The following is a 26,852-nucleotide window of genomic DNA, read 5'->3' as shown; positions in this document are numbered from 1 at the left end:
TTCAAAAAAATCAATGAGGGGAGAGTTTAACTTTTTTTATTTATATGAACGTAAATATTGCAATCGTATAGTTGTGTTTACAATATGTTATCCTACAAAGTTGTCACATGATAGTTTGTCGGCAGGTTCAACCACATAACCAATAAACGTAATATCCCAAAAGTCAATGTTAACCTTTGGAGTGTTGGCAGGCCAACTCGCGACTTAGCAAAATATCATGTGACTAATAAAATTTCCTTTATTTTTGAGACATTTGGCACTTTTATGAATTTCGTAAAAATCGACACTTTTGATCAATTTTTCGAATGTCAGTTACAAAATTTCATATTCAAATAATTTATTGTTTTTATTACGCAACCCTAAATAGCCTTGCTATTGATGACAGTCCAAAATAAAACTAAAAGTGCCAATATCTTCGGGAAAAAATGTTTTTGCCAAGTCGAAGTGATTTTTTTTTTTTTAATCACTTCCACTTCATACTGTTAAAAAAATATGGAAAGTTATTTAACATTTTGAACGCGTTAATTTTCTCCGTTTTATCTATACCCGTATGCGGTACATATTTTCAAATGCCTATGCACGCAATTAAATGTCAAATTATAGCATTCTGGCATGATTTATTGGACTATATAGACAGAACAGATTATTCTCCACAATATGAAAACAAATCCTCGTGTGTCAACACTCTTAGATGTTTATAAAACAAAAACATAAAATTTCATACAAAGACGTACCGTATCTTTTGAATGTGGTCCCGCCATTCTCTCGGCGTGTGTGTACTTAGGCCACTGCGCTGATAGACACAAGTGGGACACCATGATCACTATCATTGTTAGTTATGAAAAGTAGTGAATGACATACTAGTACTAACACCATCCGTTGACAAAAATGTAAACTAAAGGACTAAAAGGCGCACTTGATTATCGATCTTTTTTTATGAAATACAATTTTATTTTTGAGAAATTCTTGTAGATGTCAGCATCGTGATAGTTCTACGAATGTCCAAGTGAGCAAGAAATACATTTATGACGAAAGAGCGCTGGAATATCGGCCGTCAAAGTTTCCGTATCAACTGTTGATACAGCCGCGTGTGAGTATAGACTTTTTGCCGTAACAACAGTTGATACGGCCGCGTGCAAAGAGTTAAACAAATGCTTATTTGGTCTAGTTCTTGAAATGGTATAATATTTGCGAGTTGTTACACGGTCCGTCCTCTCTGCCTACTTCTGCGGAGAACCGGAATGATAATAGATCACATATGTAACTATTTAGCTTAGTTTTTGTTTCATCACTTTTAATGACTTTATAACACTTTTTACAGGTGTGTTGAATTGTCATTTTGATGAGTTATCCGGTCACCATTCAGGAGAAGCAAAATAATAGTCTTGATAATGTTAAAATCGTTTTATTTACATATCAAATCTCAATAATAGTTTGGAAACTCATTAGTTGAACCAGTCAATATCAACAATAATATTTAACATGCCTTATTATAATACGACATTAGTTTAATGTCTGTAAACTAATTGCTGTGTAGAATCAAAGGGTGCAAGTTCATAATACATAATAAAATATATTATTTGTAATGAATACACATGTAGTCAAGTTGCTTAGGAAATGACATCAGTAGAATATACCTGCTCCAATGGCCAGTCCAGTCCACAACTTCCAAATGAATAATTAAGTAGTCAAAAGGGTAAAATAAAGTGCATCAAATCAATTGTGACTGTAATAACATATTAGGGCTTTTTCATTAACCCTTGGAACGCCATCCTTCCGCATCCTAGCACTCCTAAGTGTGTCACGGAGTTAAATGCCAATCTTTTTCTGAGATAATTTTTTAATATTATTAAAAAACCTGAACATATCTGCCTTTTGTATTTTCCCAAGAATAGCTATTTATATTCAGAAAAATATATTTTTTCCATCTATCTATATAAAAAAAAATGTTAATGTTTGTTTGTTCAAAATCTTAAAAATCCGAAAGTTCTTTGCCGATTTACTTTGAAATTTGGACAGAATGTTGCATTCGAATACGCGTGTGTTTTTATATACGTATATTATAGAGATGTCACCTGTGACAGGTAAAAATATATATTTTTTTAAAAACAGCGCCATCGGTTGAACAAACACGCTTTTTTTTAAACAGCGCCATCTATTGGACGCAAAATCAACATGCGCTCTTGTTTCTCTATCTGCGCAGACAGACTGAGCCACAGCAACGCGTGGCAGGGTACAGCTAGTAATGTTATAAAAGAAATATAAAAATATTCTTAGGTTTTATTATATTTTCATTAGAAACATAAATTACACGAGGCTTTCCCATAAAAAAAATACAGAAACGGCTTTAAAAATGGGAAAAATTTTTCAGTTGCAGAAATTAAAAATTAACATATTTTTTGCATGTGACGAAACGAGTATAGAATAATATTTAATTTCACTATATTTTAGTATGCCATTATGTTGCAAAATACAATAAAACCGGGGCTTACTGAACCACTACCGAATCCACAGTGGATTCGTCGACACACTACAGGTATAAACGTGAGAAATCCATGGAAAATTTCTTGGCACACCGAGGGTTAATGTTCAACTACTGCTTGATCATTGCACTTGTCTACTTATTGGACACATTGCCTCTGGACGAAGCTACCAATGTCATTTTCTTCAGAACTGGAGTAAATAGCTAGGTGATCAGTTTGGATGGAAATGATAGATATATAAAAAAAAAACCTCTCGTTAAATATAGATTTTACTTGAATAATTCTACATAATATATAAATATAATAACAGCTTTGAATACGATGCTATGTGGCAAAAGGAGAAGTAAGGGGTTAGAGGGTTTAGACGGCGTCCGTGTTCGAGGGGTAAGACTCTTGACTGGCAATCCGGAGGTCGCGGGTTCAAATCCCGGCACGCGCAAGAAAATTTTATTTGATGAATTTGTAATATTTCACAATTAAATCAATTAAAATAATATAAGGTATAATTGCGGCAAGTTTCAGGGTGAAGATACTATCAGTATCACCCAGGTGTAAGACCACCATTCTGTATTGAAACGTTGCTTAAAATACCTTTAGTCTTGTTTAGTGATCATATCTGAACAGCCAGGTAAATTCCATCTCGTTCCCCTTTCAACTACCTTCAGCCTTACAGCACGCCCCAATTGGGGATGCCATAGTCTCACTGGCTCCAGATGGTTGGGAGCAGTTGCGATTCTTGAGCAGTATTCACATAAAAAAAGAGAGTAACTGGGTATACAGATCTAGTCACTAAGCAAAGCTAAAGTAATCTTAAAGCATCATCATTTGAACTGATCACCCAAATATTGAAAATAAGACGTAGACTCATTTAGTTTAAACCTTGGAGGAATAATAATATGTATATATTTGAGAAAAATAAATGCTCTTTTGTAGAATGTACAGAAATTTAGGAATGTAAGAAAAAAATATTAATACATATGTAATGCAGAATGATTAGTGTTTTGGAAGCAAACAAATGGAACAAAATTAAACCGGAGTCAGTCCAAGTTTTTAATCAGCACCCCATTAACACCCCACTATACGGCAGGTGGATAGATAGTAGAAACAGGGGGAGATATGGCATGGAAGCATGCCGACAGTCACCAAGCTATGATCAAACTACATGGAAAATCATAGCGGCGAAAGTTATGCATTTGATGCGTAGGTAGGTAGAAACAAAGGCGGGCCACTGTGCATAGATGCGATTTGTGATAGTATGGATGAAAGATGTTGGAGACACTTTTATGCGCGCGATTTCGTACTAATAATGGTTCATGGCACATCTCCTTTGTGTCTATTATCTATGGTAAGATGTGTGGAATTCTACCCTCATTTTCTCTGCCTGTGGTGTGCTTTTATAACAATAATTATTGTTTGCTTGCATTACAAAAAATTCATTATAAACCAAAACCACAGAATAAAGAAAAAAAACAAGAAGTGTCTTGTGAGCGTGTCCCGTGAACCAAATATTTGCCTAATCTATGCTTAAATTTCCAATACAAAACTTTGTTTACGAAATTCAAATGGGATGGAAATCTACGATGTCAGGCGAGATGAGACGGATCGCTGGGCTATTGGACTAAATGGAACATTTGTTTTCATTCAAATTTTAATGAAAGGCACTTCTGGATTTCTTCTTTATTTTATGACAAAACTAAGGAAAAATTATTTTGGATGAAGCATCTTTCATTAGATGTTGATATCTGAGATGACGAAATAAAGAATGACATCTAGTGGAAAAGTATTGAACTATTTATACAGAAATCATGATAATTTTTAACAAATTGCTTACATTATAAATCAAAAATGAGACAAAATTACATTGGAAGAAGCTCTTTTCATTTGATATTACGGCCTGTTTACACGAGGACAGTGAAAGTGGTAACTAAACTTTTAACTTCAATTTATATGATTTTTTTGCATTTATCGTTTATCAAAGGCCGTGAAGAAAATAACTTCCTCTCCTGAACTGGCCTGCCACGGAGCTCGTGGGCTGGTGTATCCGCCACCAAGACTTGAACACACCACACCCGATGAACCCGGGCACCCCTGCTAAGTCACCAAACGTAGCGAACCACTTAGTGTGACCTATTTTTAGTAGTAAGTGGCAACATTTTTTAGGACATTCGTTTAATTACCACTGTCCTCGTGGTAAACTGGTCACTAGTGATGATTTTTTTTTTAAATTTCTTTTGGTTGAAATAATGCTTTCTCCCCTATCGGGAGGTTAGACAACATCATGACTACATGTAACAGAAATCAATAGAATCACAGGAAACTAATATGTATGTATTATCATTGGAAATAATAAAAATTTGGTCCCGAAAATTGGGTGGGCATTAACGTAAATTAAAGCATATCTTAAAGTAATTATTACACGTGGTTATGTTTGTGCACGTGTGACAGGGAAAGCATTGTAAAATATAAACATTTAAAAAAATAAATATTCCTACAAAGGCAGCGGAGCGTAAATTGCTGTTTCATTGTGAAAATAATAATGCAACAGTTATATACAGGGTGTCCAGGAATAAAGTGCGCTAACTTCGGGGAGAGATTCTACATGACAGTGCAAGTATAAAAGACAAATAACTTTTTTAGAAATTCCATCATTTTAGGGTAGTTTTTAGATAAAATTGTGGAAAAATATTTTTGTATGGAAAAAAAAGTTTTTACTTCTACCATCATGTAGAATCAATTCCCGAAATTAGCGCACTTTACCTCCGGACACCCTGTATTACGACGCCCTTACATTATTATACAATACAAAAATAGAATGCTCTCTCTTATTAATATTATTTATAATTTTTTCTTAACAATTTTTAATTTCAATGATGACTGAAAGTGAACACTTGGTGTTGTACATTTTGATAAGTTAAGGAGTCAGTGAATTTAGAAATCCCTTTTTACTGTCTCTTCACATTCGTAACATAAATCAATGTCAAAGTATGCAGACTCCCGATATTAACAGATGGAATGAAATCTTTTGACGCTAGGTGGTAACTGTGTTTGTTCTACCGTTATTTCGATGGAAGGTGCACCGAAAAACGGTTGAAGATAAAAGGTTGTTTTTACAACATCAGCTAATTTGTGATTTCTCCCTCCTACAATGTAGGTATGTTCAACACCCACATTCTTTCTTTTATTTTTGGCAACTGGCAAAAAATTTCTGAATTGTAATGGTCCATACTAGTAAAGCTCTTAGTTATGATCCCAGAGGGTTAAACGACTTACTCTGCATAAGCAGCTCCGGCCCGTTCCATCGACACCGGTTCCGTTTCCGAAAGATTTTACTTTCCGTAAAGATTTTTTTCAAAGACTAACTTTCACTATCGTACCATCTCGTAAAGGGCTAAAAAGACCCTCCTCAAAGCATCACCAAAGATGAATTAGACCACTACCGTGTGGAGTTAATATTAACCTTTACAATGCTGATCTTTTCAGCACAATCTATCCAATCAAGCGACACGTATTGACACAATGTATGTATTTTAGTAAAACTTCATGAATTACATTTGCAACATCGTCATTGAATAGCCCCCGATGGATCACATATGCGACAGTGGCATAGATGAGGTTAAAAGCATGTGAACAGAGAGTAAGAAACAGCATTTGTAAAAGAACACTACCCCATTGAAAGTTGCATAATAAACACCAAGTGTCAGATTATTATGCCAAATTTATTGCTACAACATTATTATAACAAAAGGACGCAAGTCATTTCCCAAAACACCAATCTGCAGTCTTCTTTGTGTGAAGGCAAGTTGGTAAGAACAGGCACGTACGTCAAAAATTACAAAATTAAATGTTTTTTATCAAAGGTGTCAAACCGTGATGTCAATAAATTAATAGATTTTTTGTAGTAAAAACTGCATTGAAAAATTGTTGGTTTTAAATAATTTTAACGCACTGTTTGATAGTTTTTTTTTTTACTGTGATGTTGTAAGTTTTTTAATATTAAACATATATCCGCAGGTTTGCTTCTAATCGGTAGGTCTGTGAGCATGTTTTGGAGTGATCCTGTTACATGCAATGTTGTAGTTAATTTTAATATCAGGATCGGTGGACCCCAAAAACTACTCACAAACAATGATAGTAATATTATAAAATCTTTTTGCAGTAACTCCATGATTTCATTTAAAAAATCAAAATACTATAGTATAGAATTACTGAAGAAATTTTTTACGAAGGTTGTTTTTAATAATTGATCATGTGGTTCCTGCCTAATTCAATTTTTTTAATTGTAAAAACAATATACAGACTTTTAGGGTAATAAGCCGTGTTGTACTTCTTCTTAATCGACGTAACGTTTCAGATAGCTTTGCAATGTTCATCGTCATGTGTAAAGTGTAGAATGATTTTTTTTTCAATGTGAATACTGCAGGTAGGGATTGTCGTCAGGGGTCTGTATTCGGGTTTCACAAATACTTCCGAGTAAGGCCGAAGGATTGGCTCGAGCTCAGTTAGGCAGACCGGCCGGAGCACCGCTCAGACGAATTCTAGCATTGAGCAATGGCCGTATTGTGGCTATTAGATATTCATACTTGTAATCGTGGAAAAAAAAAATTATTGTAATGAAAGAATCTGAGTCTTCTTCAAGTGATATTTTTTTCAATACAATGAAGAAAACACAACAGTTGTAATGACACTGCACAATAATCCCAACTGTCTGAAGACAACACAACAGTTGTAATGACACTGCACAATACAATGATGACAACACAACAGTTGTAATGACACTGCACAATACAATGATGACAACACAACAGTTGTAATGACACTGCACACTGTCTGAAGCCAGTGGGACCACGGCATTCCCAAATGGGCTATGTTGCGAGACTGAAAGGAGTGAGGAAGGGAAAGAGATGAGGAAGTACTCACCTGGCTATTTACCATAACAAACATGGCTAAAGCCATTTCAAGAAATGTTTCGATTCTGAATAGTGGACTTTCACCAGGGCGATACTGAGGGTACCTACAACTACTTAATGTTGTTTTTCTGTGGTCAGTTGGGTCAAGAAGAAGGAGAAAGCACAAACACAGCCTATTACTACTGCAAAAATCTTTTAACATAATAATTCTACCCTAATTTATACGGTATTATTAAACACATTTTTAGCAACAACCCACGGTGTGTATGTTTAATGTATTGTTCAATGACAGGTAATCTGAATGTACCTTTGACAATATATATTGCATTTGACAAGGCGCATAAAGTTTTATACGGCTATGAACGCGCCGCCATCTTCTCGCGGCCGGCAAACTTGTTGCTGGCCACATGCAGAAGTGACTAAATCTGCGCCACCTCCACGTAGTTGGCGGGCAGCATGCCCGTGTGGCCGGTGCGCTCCACGCGTCCCGTCATCCAGCCCTCGTCGATGGAGGACACGTTGGTAATCAGGTCGCCCTCGCAGAAGGACACCTGGAATAATGATCGCATCAAATATTAGACACAGAGTTTTCAAAAGGGTACTCTAACTGTAGCAAATAGGGATATAAAGTCTGGGAAACGAGAGAATGCGCTTTACAGTCGATGCGCAGAAAACATTTTGTCAGGAGGCGAAGTCATCATCGGGAAAATCATCAATTACATCCTGGATTCTAAAAACCTTCCAAATAACTTCGGCAAAGCTGCGCAGTACACGGAAGCCCAAGCGCATTCTTTAATTTGCCAAGATCTAACAATACTTGCATTTGCCAATCTATAAATGGCTATTTATTGCTAATAAAACAGTGAATTAAATACAGGGTGTAACAGCACGTGCCGGAAGAATTTTAAACAATAGTCCAGTCAGTGGGGGATAAAAAAGGGCTCCACCTTGCAAAAGGTTAGGTAGTAGCGATTTTCACATATGTTGTTAAGATTGGGACTCTAAAGAAAAAAAAAAGTTTTCGACCTTGGGGGGGTCGAGCTCGATCCGCCATCTTGGATTGAAGGTGCCAAAATTTGGTTTTTTCAAAATAATTATGAAGTGGTTGATTTTACAACCAAATTGTTGAAAGCAAACTTAAAGACAACTAAATTATCTACATTTTTTGTAGAAAGTTTTTTTTTGTAAATCTAATAGGTAACGAGTTACAGCGGTTGAAAGAAGAAAATTTTGACAAAAAATTGTAAAACTCCAGTTTACTTGATAAATTTTGTACGAACATATTACACAATATCATTTTAACGTATTTCTACGTTACAATATACTTATATAGCATCATACGTGTACTCGATGACGTTGATTTGTTATAGTGGGATCCTAGTCTACAGCTGACTTGGCAACACTGATTGAGTCCTGGTTACAGGACGTTGCCTGGAATTGCTCATGTCTGCAGATGTTCTTTTCGATGAAACAATGCCAGTTCAAGTTTCACAAGAACGATTTTTAGCCAATGAAAATAACAAAGTCCGTCTGATTTCGATGCTTACAAAGCAATTTATGCAGGATGATTTTACAGTTAAGCAGGCTGAAGAAGATGCTGATGAGTTGATTGTCAATACTGCGATTTCCTTGTGTTCATCATATGACGCTGTTTTCATTATTGGCGAAGACGTTGATCTCCTAGTTCTGCTGACAGCATTAGCACCACCCAAAAGTAGTATATATCTTCCCAAACCCGGGAGAGGCAAAACTTTTGAAAGACTGTGTTCCGCGAATAGTGTGAAATACAAAGAGGCGGCTGAGAATATTCTGTTTCTTCATGGCATTTAAGGCATTTAGCGGCTGCGATACAACATCGTCCTTCTTCAACCAAGGAAAAACAAAATTTTGTTCGCTTGTGCAAAACGACAAAAGACTCAATGCCATGATAGGAATCTTCAAACAACATGATGCAACACCAGAAGACATAGCAGTTGCAAAAACACGCTTTCTTGTTGCTTTGTACGGGGGTGACATGGATAAGGAAACCTTGGAAGAAGTCCGCTACAAACGTTTCGCAAAGTCGACAACAAAAAGCAAATTCAATCTTACCTCTTTGCCACCAACGAACGACGCTGCACGGTACCATGCATTTAGAACGTACCACCAAGTCCAAAAATGGTATGGAATCCAAAAAAATCCAGAAACTTGGGCTGGAAACGTGACACCAACGGGCTTGTTCCAGTAAGAATGACAAAGAAACCAGCACCCGAGACTTTATTAAAATTTATTTCATGCAATTGTAAAAAAGGATGCGGCGTTACATGTAGCTGCACGAAAGCTGGATTGAAGTGTTCTATTGTATGTGGGTGCTGTAATGGTCAAACATGCTGAAATTCGCTAGAGGTTCACATCGATGTAGAGGACGAAGAAGAAGAGATTTTGTCAATGGAAGCCCAGAATCTCAGTATCACAGGCAATGAGTTAGATGATGACATTGGTGACGAAGACTGTTATTAAGTAACATAATTCATAGTAATGTAACATAATTTCGAAATCTACCATCGCTGGTATATCTGTGGAGTAGACCTACTGGAGATACCACAATAAAAAAATGCGCCATGTTCTATACCTCATGGTGGTGTGGAAATGAGTTTACAAAATCATTATAATTATGTAATGAATAACCCGAAAAAATTACAAAGTTGGGAATTTCATCATTTTTAGAAAAATATTCACATTTCCGCCACTGTAACTCATTATCTATTAGACTTACAAAAAAATACTTTTTACAAAAAATGTAGGTAATTTAGTTGTCTTTAAGTTTGCTTTCAACAATTTGGTTGTAAAAACGACCACTTCACAATTATTTTGAAAAAAACAAATTTTGGCACCTTCAATCCAAGATGGCGGGTCGAGCTCGACCCTCCCAAGGTCGAAAACTTTTTTTTTTCCTTAGAGTCCCAATCTTAACAACATATATCAAAATCGCTACTACCTAACCTTTTGCAAGGTAAAACTCCCCACTGACTGGACTACAATGATTCCTGAGCATATTTGATGTTATAAACGAATATGTCATTTTGCTGTTTGAAAACAAAACTATAAATATTTTTCCATCACACATTGCCAATGAGTAGTTGGGTACAGTCTAGCTAGTCACGTGATACACAGTCTCGTTCCAGCAGCACCATAACAAACAAGACAGCGTGGGTATCACGTGTTCCATCGTGAAGTGTAGCAGTGTGATCAGTGGCAACTTGTTTTTAATTAAAAAAATATATCAGAGGACAGCAAAACGACATCTGCATTTTTTACTCCAAATATACTCAGGAATCACTGGTTAAAATCTTTTGGGCACATGCTGTTATACCCTATATATACATAGAAAGAGCTATATACTGAGCAATTGAGAAAGCAAGCAGGGGTCTTCCCAAAACAGAAAAATCGGCATGTAGTCTACGAGACAAAAAAGTTTGAGGACCTCTGCTTTAAACAAAAACAAAAGGTTGTGGCATTTTTACTACATCAATAAATTCAGGACAGTTAGTGCAAAAATTAATTCAGTTGTTGTGGTCAGTTTCGGTCGAAACAATGGGTTAATAAACCGATGACGGTTTACCATAGTTCCTGTGGTACACTGAGCAAAAAATAAAATTAAAAAAATATGAAGGAATTGAACTTGCCTCATCTGTATCAGTCGCTTCGTAATCGTACATGGCTATGTAGACTCTCTGAAACGAAATAAATACATTCTACATTAAAAATGGTGACACAATATGCTATTCCTAACATTTAAGTCATTTTCACTCAGAATTTATATGAACAGCAACAAAGCTGGCCGTACTCTGCTTTACTGAGTGTAAATTCTATACGGGTAGATAGGAAAAATATCATACTGGAGATTGAGATAAAACATAAGAAAACACCTTCGGTTTATAGATATTTTAAAGGTACAAATATATTATTATGTATTTCATAGAATTCAAAAGAATACAGTTGAAGAAAATTATTGATGGGAAACTATGGATATTTTCCCAACGGTAAATGGAATTTATAGAGAGGTCGTTATGTATTTGTGTCGCTTGCATTAGAATTTACAAAGAGTGCTGACCCTTAACCTTTTGAACGCGTTAATTTGCTCCGTTTTATCTATACCCGTACGCGGTACATATTTTCAAATACCTATGCATGCAATTAAATGTCAAATTATAGCATTCTGGCATGATTTATTGGACTATATAGACAGAACAGATTACTCTCCACAATATGAAAACAAATCCTCGTGTGTCAACACTCTTAGATGTTTATAAAAACAAAAACATAAAATTTCATACAAAGACGTACCGTATCTTTTGAATGTGGTCCCGCCATTCACTCGGCGTCATAAATAAACCACTCTCGGTGTGTGTGTACTTAGGCCACTGTGTTTATAGACACAAGTGGGACACCATGATCACTTATCATTCTTAGTTATGAAAAGTTGTGAATGACAAACTAGTACTAACGCCATCCGTTGACAAAAATGTAAACTAAAGGACTAAAAGGCGCGAAGAGGCGCACTTGGTTATCGATCTTTTTTTATGAAATACAATTTTATTTTTGAGAAATTCTTGTAGATGTCAGCATCGTGATAGTTCTACAAATGTCCAAGTGAGCAAGAAATACATTTATGACGAAAGAGAGCGGGAATATCGGCCGTCAAAGTTGCCGTATCAACTGTTGATACAGACGCGTGTGAGTATAGACTTTTTGCCGTAACAACAGTTGATACGGCCGCGTGCAAAGAGTTAAAATTGTAAGATTTGGAGGATGCAGCTTTCCAAATCTGAAATCCTAACTGTATCAATGTGGAGGGGTAAGGCTTTTGGCTAGCAATCTGGAGGACGGGGTTGAAAACCCGACGTGCGCAAGTAAATTGTTTTTGATTAACGTGTGTTATTTCACAATTTATTAACTTTTAATAAAAATAGTATATTTATGGAACGTTTCAGAGTGGAAGATACTCCAAGTATCACCCCGGTGTAAGACCACCGTTCAGTATTGAACAGTTTCATGAAATAGTCTTAGCCGTGTTTGGTGACTAGATCGGAATAGCCAGGTGCTTCTCCACCTTCCTCCTCCCCACTATCTTCAGTCTCACAACATACCCCAATTCTGGATGCCCTAGTCTCACTGGCTCAAGACAATTGGGAGCAGTTGTGCGATATTCATAATTTATTTTTTTTAACCTTATCTGTGGTGTGTATTTACTACACATTGCTTCTAATAACTTTAATAACTCGATAAATATAATAAATTCTGGGTTCAGATTTTAGGTATTCCTCCGTTATATATTTATGCACTGAACTAAGAAATAATATTTTACGTAGTTTCAAATTCAATTAAAAATCAGAGATTTTTGTTAAAAATCTGGAACAAATACACCAATACAATCAACCGTGTGATACTAATACTCGAAGTGTGTGCGAGGAAATGACACGCTATTGATGTTGCGCTGTAATTCGTTATGCGGGAACATGAGACATCCACACGTTTGCAGTTGTATTTTGATTTAGACCAGTCATACTCAACCTGCGGCCCGTGGGCCGCATGCGGCCCGCCGAGCTATTTTGTGCGGCCCTCAATACATTTAATATCAGGAACATGATTTACAAAATCTGGCATTCTATATCACGTTAAGTTGAGATTAATTGTGACTTTGACGTACAGACATTGAAACCCGAAGAGGATAGTATAAGTATAATATACTATCTATATAATATAATATGGTATAAGAGTGTTGCTACTGCACACCATAACTGCACAAGCTTGGATCTATCTCTAAAAAACAAAGATTTGACAGACAAATATGCGCGCAAATTATTTTGCTCGTGGCAACACATAAATTTTTGACAGTTCCAAAGTTAAATGGTTACCAGTGTTACTTGTTACTACCAACGAAGGCGATGTATCGCCATTTAGGCTACTAAACATAACAAAAACCTATCTTCATATATCTATTCTATTTGATATAATATTTTTTGCGGCCGGAAATTTTCGAAGCTACCCCCCCCCCCATGGATTTCGAAAAATTGTTGTGGGGAATTACATATGATGCTTTTGGCTGTGCGGAACTTTTTTTTCAGCGAAGTTCTGCAACCCCCCCCCCCCCCATGGATTTGAAATATTTCGTGGGGAGCACTCATTTTGAATTTTTTTGTGGGGAATTATTATGTTTTACAGAAATTCTCTAACAACCCCCCCCCCCCCCCATGGATTTCGAATAATAAAAGGGGGTATCAAGCTCACACCGTTGGCAACACTGACCAGTATAGTGTTGCGGCCCGCGTAGCTTTACAAACATATGAATGTGGCCCCCAGAAGAAAAAGGTTGAGTATCACTGATTTAGACCATCGATACCTACGACCGCACAGCTGTGTTTGTCCCAGCCGCCACCCGCTAGCCAGTCGGCCGCGAACCATCATTAGATGTGGACCTCTCGCACGTTTCTTTAGCATCTGCCGATGGTTTTTTCATGTTTTCAGCAATTAAATTACAATTATTATCACTTTTGATATAAAATATAATAAACATAATCGATTAGCTATGAATATTCATATTTTTCCGATATTAAATCGCTTATTTTGAGATGTGTATTGACTACACAGAACCGGAATGCGTGGATTTTTTTAGCACAGTAAGGGAAAGGTTAAATTAGCTCACCCCGGACATGTTGTTCTTGGATTCCCTTTGCGCTTCCCTCTGGGCTTCCCTCTGTGCTTCCCTCTGGGCGTCTCTCTGTGCATCCCTCTGCACCTCCCTCTGCGCCTCCCTCTGGGCGTCTCTCTGCGCCAGTTGCTGTGCCTCCCGCTGCGCTCGTTGCGCTAGCTGCTGCTGTTGCTGCAACATGAGTTGTTGCGCCTGCTGCTGGGCGTGCTGTCCGGGCGCCGGGGATAAGGGTGGCCCGCCACCAGAGCCCCCGTATGGGTCACTCAGCGGGTCCATGTCGGCCACGGACCCGATACGCCGGGATTGCGGGGACTGCTGGGATTGGTGGCCGCCTGCCAGAACAAAAGATTCATTCAAGTTCATCTTATTTTATGATTTCTTTGCTTTTACAAGAAACTCGCTGAGAGTGACTCAATTAGCAGCTAATAATCGTTTAAGCAACTCGATTAGACCATGTTTAATTTGAAATGCGCAAATTTGGCACATGACATGACCTAATCGGAGATACACAGAGCTACTATCGCCTCGTCTAACAGTTCAGTAGCTGCGTGACTGTCTACTAGTGGCTACAAGTGCCAATCACTCGCCGAGATAACATTGGAGTGACAAAATCGCCCCTTGTGACCGAGCCAGATTCTGGTGTTTCACAGAAATTCATAACGTCAGAAAGTCATAAATAGCCAATCAGCACCATTTTGCTTTTTGTTGACATTTGAAAAGCCCATATTAAATGCAGACTTTATGTCCGTTTCAGCTTTTGAACAATCTTTGATCAGTACAAAAGCACAACTATCATGTTGTTATGGTTTTGAACAATCTTTGATCAGTACAAAAGCACAACTATCATGTTGTTATGCTTTTGAACAATCTTTGATCAGTACAAAAGCACAATTATCATGTTGTTATGCTTTTGAACAATCTTTGATCAGTACAAAAGCAGAACTATCATGTTGTTATGCTTTTGAACGATCTTTGATCAGTACAAAACCACAAATATCATGTTGTTATGCTTTTGACCAATCTTTGATCATAGTACAATAGCACAACTATCATGTTGTTGGTTCCATGATAACTGCTCAAAATGACAATTCAAATCACGTTTAAAAGGTGATATATAGCCTATAAAAATGATGAAACAAAAACTAGGTTAAATGGGTTACATATGTAACTACACTTTTCACAACTTTATAACACTTTTTTTAGGCATGTTAAATTGTCATTTTGATGAGTTATCCACTTACCCATGTTGTTACGCTTGTCAGCTGATCACAATTTGATAGAAAGCTGAAACAGACGAACAATTGGTGCTTAACGAAGACCTTTCAAATGCAAAAAAAAATGCCGCTATTTGGTCTATTGATGAAAATGATTCATTTGAATTTCTGCAACACCCCAACTCAAATAATAAGAACAGTTAATTAATAAAGCACAGTTCTGTGATAGTTCACATCAAACACAATTTACTACTAAATAACCTAACCTAATTTTTCAAAGATAATGTAATACATATTAAATAACTAAAACTATTCTAGGATATCATGCTGTTAGATTTGTTGATATTATGGGTTACAACTATGATATAAATAAATACATGGTGTTAACTGGATACCGGAACACTGAAATAAATATTTTTGCATTATACACACCACTCCAATTAAAATACAGGCAAAACAAAATCACAACATGCAACTTGTCATAATGTAAATATAAAAACATGTTGATATTATATTATTAGCACAAAACAAACAACAATGTTAGGACACAAAAATAAACGATAAAGCGTAAAAATTAGTAATGTTAAACTAGCATATTTATACATACAATAAAGCTTTTATCAATATGTGGGCATTTTTGCCAAAGTTTGTACGTGTTTTTATGCTTTCCATTTTTAAGTTTTCGCCAATACCGGATTACTAGAAGTCAGGATTTTTTTTCACTGCAGAAATTCTGGGATGACCATAATATTTACTTTTCATTGACCAGAATACTAATGGAGGGTAATAATGTGGATTCTTCTGTGGAAACCACAGACATATGAATATATTGACTAGAAATTAAAGGTGAGGGGTAAAATCAACTGTTGAAGAACGAAGGGGGTAAAGCTGACTGTGATTCGTCAATAAATCAATCTGACAGTAAATAGGCATCTCGCATTATAATATCACCATTTAGTTCTTAAAAGTAAAATCTGCTTTTGAATGAATAGAAATTTTTACATGGGAGCGCAAATTACTCGCCACGTTATGAACAAATTTGCGAAATCCAAATTCGGCAAAAAAAATTCTTCTATTTTCTATTTTGTTTACGTATTTAGTTAAGACACTTTTATAAGTGTTCATAATTTAGTTCCCAGTAACCAACGATGCGTACAGATATATCTCGATGTGATAGTATATGTTTCTACAAACTGATCCATATTATACGATGTAATTACGCTTAAAATAATGCTTACATATGGAATGTAATACGACAATTGGGTTTATTCTCTTTTTCACATCTATTTTTACAAGTTTTCATAGCACAAGCCACTATTTTGCCGTGTTATTTCATAAAATGCCTCGACCATAGCTCGACGCTAGTTCGAACACGAATGATGACGTCACATTCTCAAGATTCACGGAAGGCCATACGCGAGCCCAGCCGGCTCCAATGGAACCGGTATGGGGAGTGGGGAATAATACGCTTTTAATCACTTAGGGCAGGTCTACTAATATTCATATGTCTATGGTGGAAACCTTTAATTTATCACAAAAGTGTAAAAGATTATTGCTGGGGCAGTTCAGTTACGTTTAAAAAAAAAACTGTTTAAATCTTAAATCTCTGAAAGTTCTTCACCAATTGTTTTTAAATTTTGACACAATGTTGCATTCGAATTCATGTGTGTTTTATGGTTCTATAAAACTGATTAAACAAAAACTAGGTTAAACAGTTACATGTGTAAAAATAGGTTACACATGTAACTATTTAATCTAGTTTTTGTTTCATGACTTTTCATAACTTTACACCAATTTTTTTGTAGGTGTGTTAAATTGTCATTTTGATGAGTTATCCGGTCATCGTGTTTTATATAACTATATGTTATAGAGTTCGCCTGTGACACGTAAAAATATATATATATTTTTTTAAAAAGCACCAACTGTTGCATGCATGTAAAAGCAGCATGTGCTATTGTTTCTCTAACTGCACAGAGAGACTGAGCCACAGCCACACATGGCGATGTATAGCTAGTTGTACATAATTTTACAAACTATTCCCATATAAAAGCTATTAAAAAGTGTGTTAAAAAAAATGTGGTCACGTAAAGGAACTAATAGATTCTTTATCAGATGTGTTAAAAATTTATTTAAAAACTGCATATTTAAAAAAAATATATTTTGCCAGCTTACATGTCTAAAATTAAATACAGAATTAAACTTTGTTTAATTGAATGTAGAAATGGGACATTGTAAAAACACATCCTTTTGATACAAATAATTAATTAAAAATATATACAGGTTTAAGTTGTATTTAACCGCCTAAATAAAGTAAATGAATAAATTCGCATGTTAAAATCTATCATCCCAGGTATAAAGAGTATAAGACAAAAAAAAATTAGATCCATCATGTTTCATGAAAATGAAAATTCAACACACCTTTAAAAAGTGATATATGTAGTCATTAAAAGTGATGAAACAAAAACTGGGTTTAATAATTACCTATTTAACCTAGTTTTTGTTTCATCACTTTTCATGACTTTATATCACTTTTTGGAGGTGTGTTGAATTGTCATTTTGATGACATACCTGCTCACTAAAAATATATCTTTCCAATATTCTATAAATATGTAACTATGAAAATCATGGAACATAACAAAAACGCAATGTACAAACTTTGGCGAAAATACCCATATATGTATACTATGGAAATGTGAAGAGGATGAAGAAACGCCAATTCGTCTATGGTGAAATTGTCTGACTTTGATGGGGAAAAGTTTCAGATAACCGCAGTCCATATATGCTGTAAAACTGTGCGATCCAATTAAAAAAGGAGAAAAACATGTCTTTTCTATATCTACGGAGTCTATATCCCTGTTGGGAAGTCATGTTGTGGAGCCATGAGAAATGGCCAAACACCCAATAAAAACCCCAGTGAACTTTACTATAAGGACTGAGCTGTCAAAGGAATACGGTGAAACATTTGAGATATAAGTACTTACGGAATAAATAATAATAATAATAAATATAATGTTAGGTTAGGAATTAGTTCTGTTAATAACATCATGCTGATGTTGATGCCCTCATGCAAGCGAATGGTTCACTCCTCACCTATCCTGCCATTGTTAGCCTGGTGGAGCATTTGCTGCTGTTGTTGCTGTTGCATTATCTTCTGCTGCTGAATCAACTGTTGCGTTTGCTGCTGCATACTCTGATGCGTCTGCTGCATATTCTGGTGAGATTGCTGAGCATTGGGGTGTCCGTGAGACGCATTCTGATGTCCGTGCGATGCATTCTGATGCCCGTGCAGCGCGTTCGGATGCCCGTGTGACGCATTTTGATGTCCGTGGGAAGCATTCTGATGCTGCGGACTTTGGTTGGGTTGATTTTGAGTCAAATTATGGTGGTGCTGCATGTTTTGGTGTGATTGCACAGTCTGGTGCGGGGGCCCGCTGCTATAGACGATGGTCGCACTGTGTTTAGGCATCAGAGGGGAATTTCTGGGACCGTCGCTTATGGGATCGTAATCTGCAATTCTGCCTATCCTCTGTTGCTGCTGAGTTTGTTGAACACTGCCCCCACGGTCATAATACGAGTCTGCGCCGTACGATTGGATCGCTGCCATCTGCGCGGAGTTCCGCTGATTATTATAATCGGGTTCCGGCTTGTAATCATCGTAAATAGAACCAGGCTGCGTATTCGAAGCGTAGCTCGAAATCTGGACGTTTGGAAGAGAGGAGGTTTGGTTGTAATGCGACGGTGGGTTCTGATACGCAGGTGTAACGTTGGCGTTATAGTTGTTGGCGTATTCAGCTTGGCGTTGTTGCGATTGCAGCATTTGTTGAGTGGTCTGCTGCTGTTGCCTGTACTGCGGCTGCGATTGGTTGGAGTTTTGTTGGTACTCCTGCTGGGCAGACTTCTGATTGGTCGGTTGGGTGGGGGTGGGGTAGACGCTGGCCTGAGATTGAACAACGGCCGGCACAGCGGGAGGAGCCACAGTGGGTGGTAACATCTCAGCTGCGTAATTCTCCAGTTGGATATGATAGTTGTCTGTTGATTCTGCTTTAGAAGTGATAAAATGGTCAAAATGATATTAGTTACTCACACTTGCTGTTGTTGGATCTACTATTGCAATGTCAAGTGTGTGATGAGTGTTTCAGCTAAGAACGGTTATTCGGTGATTTTGTGAGTATTCTGGAGGTTGGTTATACTCTGATTTATTTTCGCTGCCAACGGGTTTCAAAGAACTCTTCAATCAGTAGAACGAAAGCGACAAAGTGGCAAGTATAGTGAGGGGAATGGATAGGTGAAGGGGGAGGTTTCGTCCTGACAAATAAAAAGGTTCTTCCTAACCAGTTGACAGTGGAAATAAATGAATTGGTTTATAACAAATATTTTTGTTTCATTTAATCTAATTATGGCAACCCACTATGTAACTAACTTCCTTCTGATTCGTTTTAGCTTGTATTTGGTATTTTCAAGGGAGAAAGTATGTTTAACATCGTAGTAAAATAATATACTAATATATACTATCCGTAAATCTGATTATTTTATCTTTCGGCCAAAAAAAGGATTATGTTATCAAAATGGATGAGATATCATACACTATGTCAAAATTACAATGAATTTGTTTGATATGAAAATGGAATGATATTTGCCAAAAAAGCGTAGAAAAAACACAAACATAATATTATTATTTGTAAACATTGTACAGTGAATCCAGAAAAAACTTGCACATGCCGTTATTGCTGCCCAATTTAATAACAACAAAAAAACTATAATGTTTTACTTAATTGATCTGTAAAGTAATTAAAAATCATTATTATAATTTTATATGTCATTTTCATAATATTGTGCAAAAACCCAGCTAACAAACATCCTGTAAACTGCCATCTCAACACAAGCGTTTTACAGGCTCAGATAACACATGGAGATAAATATTTTTACTATGCAACGGGAATTGAACCCGCAACCTCCAAGCACAAAGCCAATTGTGTTAACCATTTTACGAAATGTTTAGTTTTCTGTAGAGCAAGCTTTACAAGGGCTGTAATGTCTTAAAACCTGTACATATTTAATAAATAAAATTGCATTTATTTAACGGAGAGTAACAAAATCCAAGAATATTGCATTGCAAGTCTTTGTTGTATAGAGTAACCAAAAACAAGTAGATTTATAATTTTTACGGAATTAAACGAAATGTAAAAATCTTTTTTAACCAACTTTGTTATGATTTTAACTGGATATTTTTATTTTCTTCCAGGTAAAGTCTCATTGAAATTTTTATTAATGACATATTCATCCGAGCAACATGCAACCAGTTAGATTTGTGAAATAACATTTGTAAAATAGTTAAAACCAATGTTGAACCATTTGAGTTGTAAGGAACAAAAACCTGGGTTGTAAGTGCTTTTAAAACATTTAAACCCAACCATGGTTCACCATACCCCGATGACGAAATAGGAAAACCTGACAATAACCAGGGACATAAAAACATGTGGATTTGATGACTATCTTTACGTTGAAGCGTGACCAATTTTTGTTTTGATACAGCACAAGAGTTCTAATTGCTAGGATCCAGTGGAACTATGGGATCACCACTTATATAAAAAAAATATAATAAGTAATTGTTGATTGAGGTACTAGTACATATTGAATTATTTGGCGGGTTGGAACTAAGCCAACATAGCTCAGTGGTTCAGAGCACCTGACCGGACATCAGAAGGTACGGGTTCAATTCCCGTTGGGGGCATTTATTTTTACTCGGGAGATATTTTCAATTAGTATTGATATTTCAGGCGACTAATTATTGATTATAATTATTTGTTAAAATTTATTTTAGTTTTAATTTTAACCTATTGGGCGGTGAATTTGTTCTGTAATAATTAGGGCCTCGAATGCCGAACTAATTTATAGCCAAAGAACCTAAACTTTGACGACTTCCAGAAAATTTACCATAGAGCTCTCGAAGTATAATGTATAAATCGTAAATAAAGTATAAATCGAAGTATAAACATGTAGACGTCAAAAATACACCTATTTACAGTGAATTCTGGAAAGATCATTCCCTGAATAATCGTTTTCACGCATTTGTCGTTTATTTCTTTGAGTCTGGAATTAATTTCAAAAATTCAAAACTCATAAAAATAGATTGCATCGATCGTTCCTCTACATTGTATTTTACACACTCATCGTTTAAAGCATGGAGTTTTCGTACTAAATATTTTGCTCAAAGATCGTTTTTCAAAAAATGAACATGAAAAACCATATTTCGTAGCTAAATGCGTGGTTTCAATTATTTTTTTCCTTCAAAAACGATAGATAGAGGTTTCATGAATAAATGATTGCGAAGTTAGCCGAACCTGACAGTGACGGAGTTTGTACAGAATGACCATTGTCGAACACCTAGCAGTGAGTGGTGCACAGTTAAGGAAAATAAAGTTATTTCAGTACACGGCTGATAATACATAATACTACCGACTTATTATCAATTTGTCAAAGGTCTGTCATAAAATTTATGCTATTTATTGAATTCGGCGGTATCTTTTGATTATGCTTGAGCTCTGATTTGAAATTATTACGTAAATAAATAAATTAATTAAAACCTGCCATAATAATATCAATGTCAAGATGTTCTTATTTGGATAATATTTCCAATATTATTGGTTATTAAACTGTTTTGTTATCGATCGAAACTCATAATAATTGTGATTGCGCTGTTTTCAATCAACTATAATGCAAATATTTAGCAGCATGTTGTAAAACATGGATTGATTAAGAAAATTAAGTGAAAAACGATAACAAAATCTGAGTTGCGCTTGCACTCCTTAAAGAAGGTAGCCCGAATGCTAAATAATTATGCTTATAATCCTTAAAAAGGCAGACTGAGCGCTAAATAGATATACATACTTGTAATCCTTAAAAAGATAGATCCGAGTGCTAAATAGTTTTGCTTGCAATCCTAAAAGAAGGTAGGCTGAGTGCCAAACAGTTATACTTTTAATCTCACGAGAAAGTAGGTCGAGTGCTAAATAGTTATGCTTGTATGTATTCCTGAAGGTGGCCCGAATGCTAAATAGTTATGCTTGTATTCAGTAAGGTGGCCCGAATGCTTATATATGCTTATATTCCGGAAGGTAGCTCGAATGCTAAATAGTTACGCATGTAATCTTAAAAAATAATTTGACTAACGTGACTGGAAAAGTGCAATGAATGAATGAGCAGAGGGGAGATAGCCAAATAATCAGGGTAAACATTGATAAATTTGCTGTCAATTTATCAATTGATATCGGTTGGAGTAGATACACTTATATATGTACCGTTATACACTCAAGATAATTTATCGGAAATTTTGTATTAAATATACATTTCTGGGGGAAGATTACAGTAAACCACTTGTTGAAATCGTATCTTATACAAAATGTTATGGTTCCAATACCAGAAAAGCCGCTGCCAAAAATTCATCGAACATAAATCAAATAATTACCTATACAGCGCTAAAAAAATTAGTCATCAAATCCACAAATATGAATTTTTTTAAACCACATCACAAAAGCTTAAAACATTCATTTACACATATTTTTGAAGAATAATTTAGAACTGTACAAGTCCTGGATAAAAAACAATAAAAATGGTAAAATTTTGTGAAGTTACAATGACGGGATTCTTAACCACAGTAAAATTAATTTTACTTGAGAACAAAATTGAATTTTTCATACAAATTTATTTTGTAGGTAATGGAATTTTTATAGAAATTTCATTGAATTTTAATTTTACCGAAACAACACAACAGCAAATTCAAAAAAGTTTCATCTAACAACAGTCAATTTAAGAACTCCCGGACCCAAAATACACAAAATCAAAGGAAAAACCAATGAAAATAGTTTAACCTTACAAACAACCTTATAAAACATTGTAAAGCATGTTTAAGAAAAAATTTTAAGGGAAAAATTGTTCAAAATAATTTGAAAGATAAAATATAAAAAAAGGTTTTTGTAAAGTACTTACAGACTACAAGGTCTTATTAATATTAGAGTTGCAATTGGAATCGAACCATTAACATTCAAACTTAATGCCGATTGTGTTTACGTAGCGCTTCAAAATACAAATTTTTTTTCGTAAATTATTAGACATGTCATCATAACCCCGTCATTAATTAGAATGTTAACCCTTTACGTCCTAGTCATGGACGTCCTAGAAACGTGACATACCGACTACTTCGCCGTTGTCGTTGATGGTCCGCTGGCGCTCCATGGCTGCCTTGGTCTCCAGCGTGCCGTGGTAAGCCACATTGCTGATGATCTTCGAGTTGGCCTTGATACGAAGCGTCTCGGGGTCATCTGCCACCTGAAATGATTATTGTCTATGGTTATGATTTAAGATTTTCACAGAAAAAAGTATTATCGTCATAGACTTTTGGGTATATTATATTTTATACCATTTTGTGCTTCATTCTGCTTTTTAGATTTTCGTCAATAGTTTATATGAATTCAAAAAAAATGTTTTCTGTTGCTAAAAATATGTAGGGCTGATTAAATTTTTTTTTATACCACATGAGAGTCCCAACTTCTCCCAACTTCTGGAGCCAGTGAGACTATGGCATCCCCAATTGGGTATGTTGTGAGGCTAAGGGTAGTAGGGAGGCGAAGGAGATGAGGAAGTACCTGGTAGTTCAGATATGGTCACCAAACATGGCTAAGGCCATTTCAAGCGACGTTTCAATTCTGAATGGTGGTCTTAAACGAGGGTGATACTGAGAGTATCTTCCACTCTGGAACGTGCCGCAAATATACTGTATATTATGTTAATTGAATAAATTGTGAAATAACACAAATTAATCAAACAAAATATACTTGCGCACGTCGGGATTTGAAACCGTTAACTTCACCGTGACCACAATTGAGGACTGCCATCTTAGAAGACCTTCCCTCCGGCCCACCATAATTTATGCCTCTCGACAAAATGTTTATTATTAGGCAAATAGTAGAATGCATTGCCATCTTAAGGTATTTTTTAAAAATAAATTTCTATTAAATAAATAAAAAAACAAAAAAAAATTACGCCAATTTTACTACATTAAAAAATTCAAGACAAGTTCACAAAAAAATTAATCTAGTTGCTCTGCCGTGTTATGAAAAAACCATGCTAACCAAAAAAGGGGCAATTTTCAACAAACCCGTCTAGCTGTGATATTTTCGAATTAAATGGATATTCTGCTAAAAATTATCGAATTAAAAGGAAAGTATATTTAAAAAATCTGTGAATGTGGGTGGATAAGTTCTCTATGAACGGAATCAAATAAGTGATTTTGCAACATTGTCGTAGCAACACGGCAGTGCTGCGGTCAGTTTGAATGAAAATAACTTTGATGGGATGGGTTAAAGATTGAATTGTAGCGGACGAACCTGTGTGAATTTCCCTTTTGACTTTTCAAAATCTGCGTGGTATTTGACGTTGGACTGCAGCTTGCTGTTCTCCGCTATCCTCTTCAGTTCGGGGGTGTCTGCCATTGTGGTGGGCTTCACCTTCGGTATGTGTCTGCAAAATGCAAAACATTATCATTAATTTTAAATTACTGATAATTTTTTTACAATTTTTGGCAAAGTTCAAATATAATACAAGGTTTATACACTGTTTATATCATGTTGACTAACTGACGCTTACCCGCGTATTGCTCGGAGTTGTGAATTCTTTTAAGGTGGAGATATTTATTGTAAAGAATTCAAAAGTTTACTTTTTTGAGCATATGTTTCACTTGCACATACACCACATTTTACCAGACATAAATATTTATTTAATTTGATTGTGCCATGTCTTCTGGGTGTCCCCGATTTTTTCTACCATACACTACTGTACACCATATTGTTAACATTATATTGACTTTAATTCGACTAGGTATCTCATTCCAGTGCAGAGATAGTGCATTAAGTCTTCCTCGGGCATCCCCGACTTCTTCTATCACTCAAACCTCTCTCTAAACACATCTGGCAGTAATAAGAACAAAGTTTGAAATTTTCAGCAAAATTGGTTTAATAGTTTTCGAGTCAATAAGCCACACACAAACGGACATTGTCTTATATTTATATAGATTAAGCACACTGAATATTTACAATATGACACTGAAGAGATGCACGGATAGAAGGGTGTCGTGGGCGTGTCTCAGTGCCGAAAGTAAGGACAATTTTATCTCAAATATGATTTAAGAGTTTCACGGCCAAAAGTATTTTTGTTATTTGTTTTTGGGGTGTTATGCCATGTTGCGCTAACTCCTTCTTTAGCCAACGTTTCGGACAGCATTGCAGTGTCCATCATCAGGCAACACATCTGCCCTGATGATGGACACTGCAATGCTGTCCGAAACGTTGGCTAAAAAAGGAGTTAGAGCAACACGGCTTAACACCCCAAAAACAAATAACAAAAATTTTATCTCACTTTGAGTGAAATTGACCAAAAATTATCATATATTCAAAAACTTTTTTGAACTGATAATCAGTTTCATTAGCTTCTTAAAAGGTTTTAAACAAATTCAGGTTCAGATCTGCCCACGTTTGACCGATTGTAGTAATAAATAATAATTATCACTAACTATCGTGATCATCGAAAAATTTACTAAAACGAAACGCCGATTTCTATTTAATTTATTATACTTTTAAAAATATTGACTATATTTTGTCAATCAGTTTTACAAACAAGAGTGTAAACAGATTTGACAAGTAATCAATAATAATTTAACATAAAGGATGCAGCAGATAGCTTATTAATACTGTTAAATATTCGGATAGTAACGGATGAAACCGTAGCACCGTGACATCACTTCTAATTCAGCGGATAACTGCACTTGCAAATATTTCTTAGTAATTTAAAATTAGACACAGTTAGTCAATATTATTTCTCGGTATTGAAGTATGTATGTGTTATTACAAATTAAACAACAAAACAACGTAATTTAATAACTTCAAAGGAAACACGTTTTCACAATGGAAATATTTGGAACAAGTTATTTGAAAAAAATACATAGCTGTAAAAATAATATAAATGAAATATTAGGTAACTACTCCCGCTAGTGCCAATAAGTAACATACTCTCAGAATTGCTCTGGTGAAAGAGCACCATTCTGAATTAAAACATTGCTTGAAATGGCTTTAGCTCTTTTTGGTGACCATTTCAGAGTAACCAGGTTCTTCCCATCTCCTACCTTCCCCAACACCTTTAGTCTCACAACATACCCCCAGTTGTGGATGCAGACACTGGCTGAAGACGGTTGGGAGCAATAATTGGAACTTTCGTGCAGTAATCACATAAAAAAACCTTTTTTTTAAGGGTCAAAACAATAACTTTATTCACAAATGCGAATGCATTTCATCATGAAAAAATAAATTAAAATATTTTCAGAATTAGCTTACGTCAATGAACCAATTTAAAGATTAAAACGTAATGGCTGGGAGAGAAGAAGACAAAAGACGAGGGGCGGGAGAAGAATAGCTTGAAATGGCTTTAGCTGTGTTTGGTGACCAGATCTGAATAGCCAGGTACTTCCGAACCTTCTAATTTCCCAACTCATTTTAGAATGCCACAGTCC

At 35.7% G+C, this 26,852-nt stretch overlaps 1 protein-coding gene across 2 annotated transcripts in view; it reads right to left on the bottom strand.

Moving 5' to 3' along the window:
* Nucleotides 1-1,399: 1,399 nt before the first annotated feature.
* Lasp (LIM and SH3 domain protein Lasp) overlaps nt 1,400-26,852 on the bottom strand; it is a 73,478-nt gene continuing 48,025 nt past the window's right edge. The window contains exons 3-8 of one of the 2 annotated variants that reach the window (XM_089648154.1): nt 24,679-24,811; nt 23,485-23,620; nt 18,386-19,336; nt 14,076-14,413; nt 11,056-11,103; nt 1,400-7,941 (exon numbers count right to left, since the gene is read on the bottom strand). In XM_089648154.1, the coding sequence (XP_089504280.1) occupies nt 7,810-7,941; nt 11,056-11,103; nt 14,076-14,413; nt 18,386-19,336; nt 23,485-23,620; nt 24,679-24,811 (1,738 nt within the window). In that variant the 3' untranslated portion in view covers nt 1,400-7,809. The remainder of the gene's footprint in view (nt 7,942-11,055; nt 11,104-14,075; nt 14,414-18,385; nt 19,337-23,484; nt 23,621-24,678; nt 24,812-26,852) is intronic. The other variant, XM_089648155.1, reaches the window with a different exon arrangement.

This window comes from Hesperophylax consimilis, chromosome 27 (genome assembly GCF_061612785.1).
Source record: "Hesperophylax consimilis isolate HC1 chromosome 27, BYU_Hcon_1.0, whole genome shotgun sequence".
NCBI classification, from domain to species: Eukaryota; Metazoa; Arthropoda; class Insecta; order Trichoptera; family Limnephilidae; genus Hesperophylax; species Hesperophylax consimilis.
The sequence above is the reverse complement of the archived record's forward strand: the minus strand, read 5'-3'. Positions and strand labels throughout refer to the sequence as shown.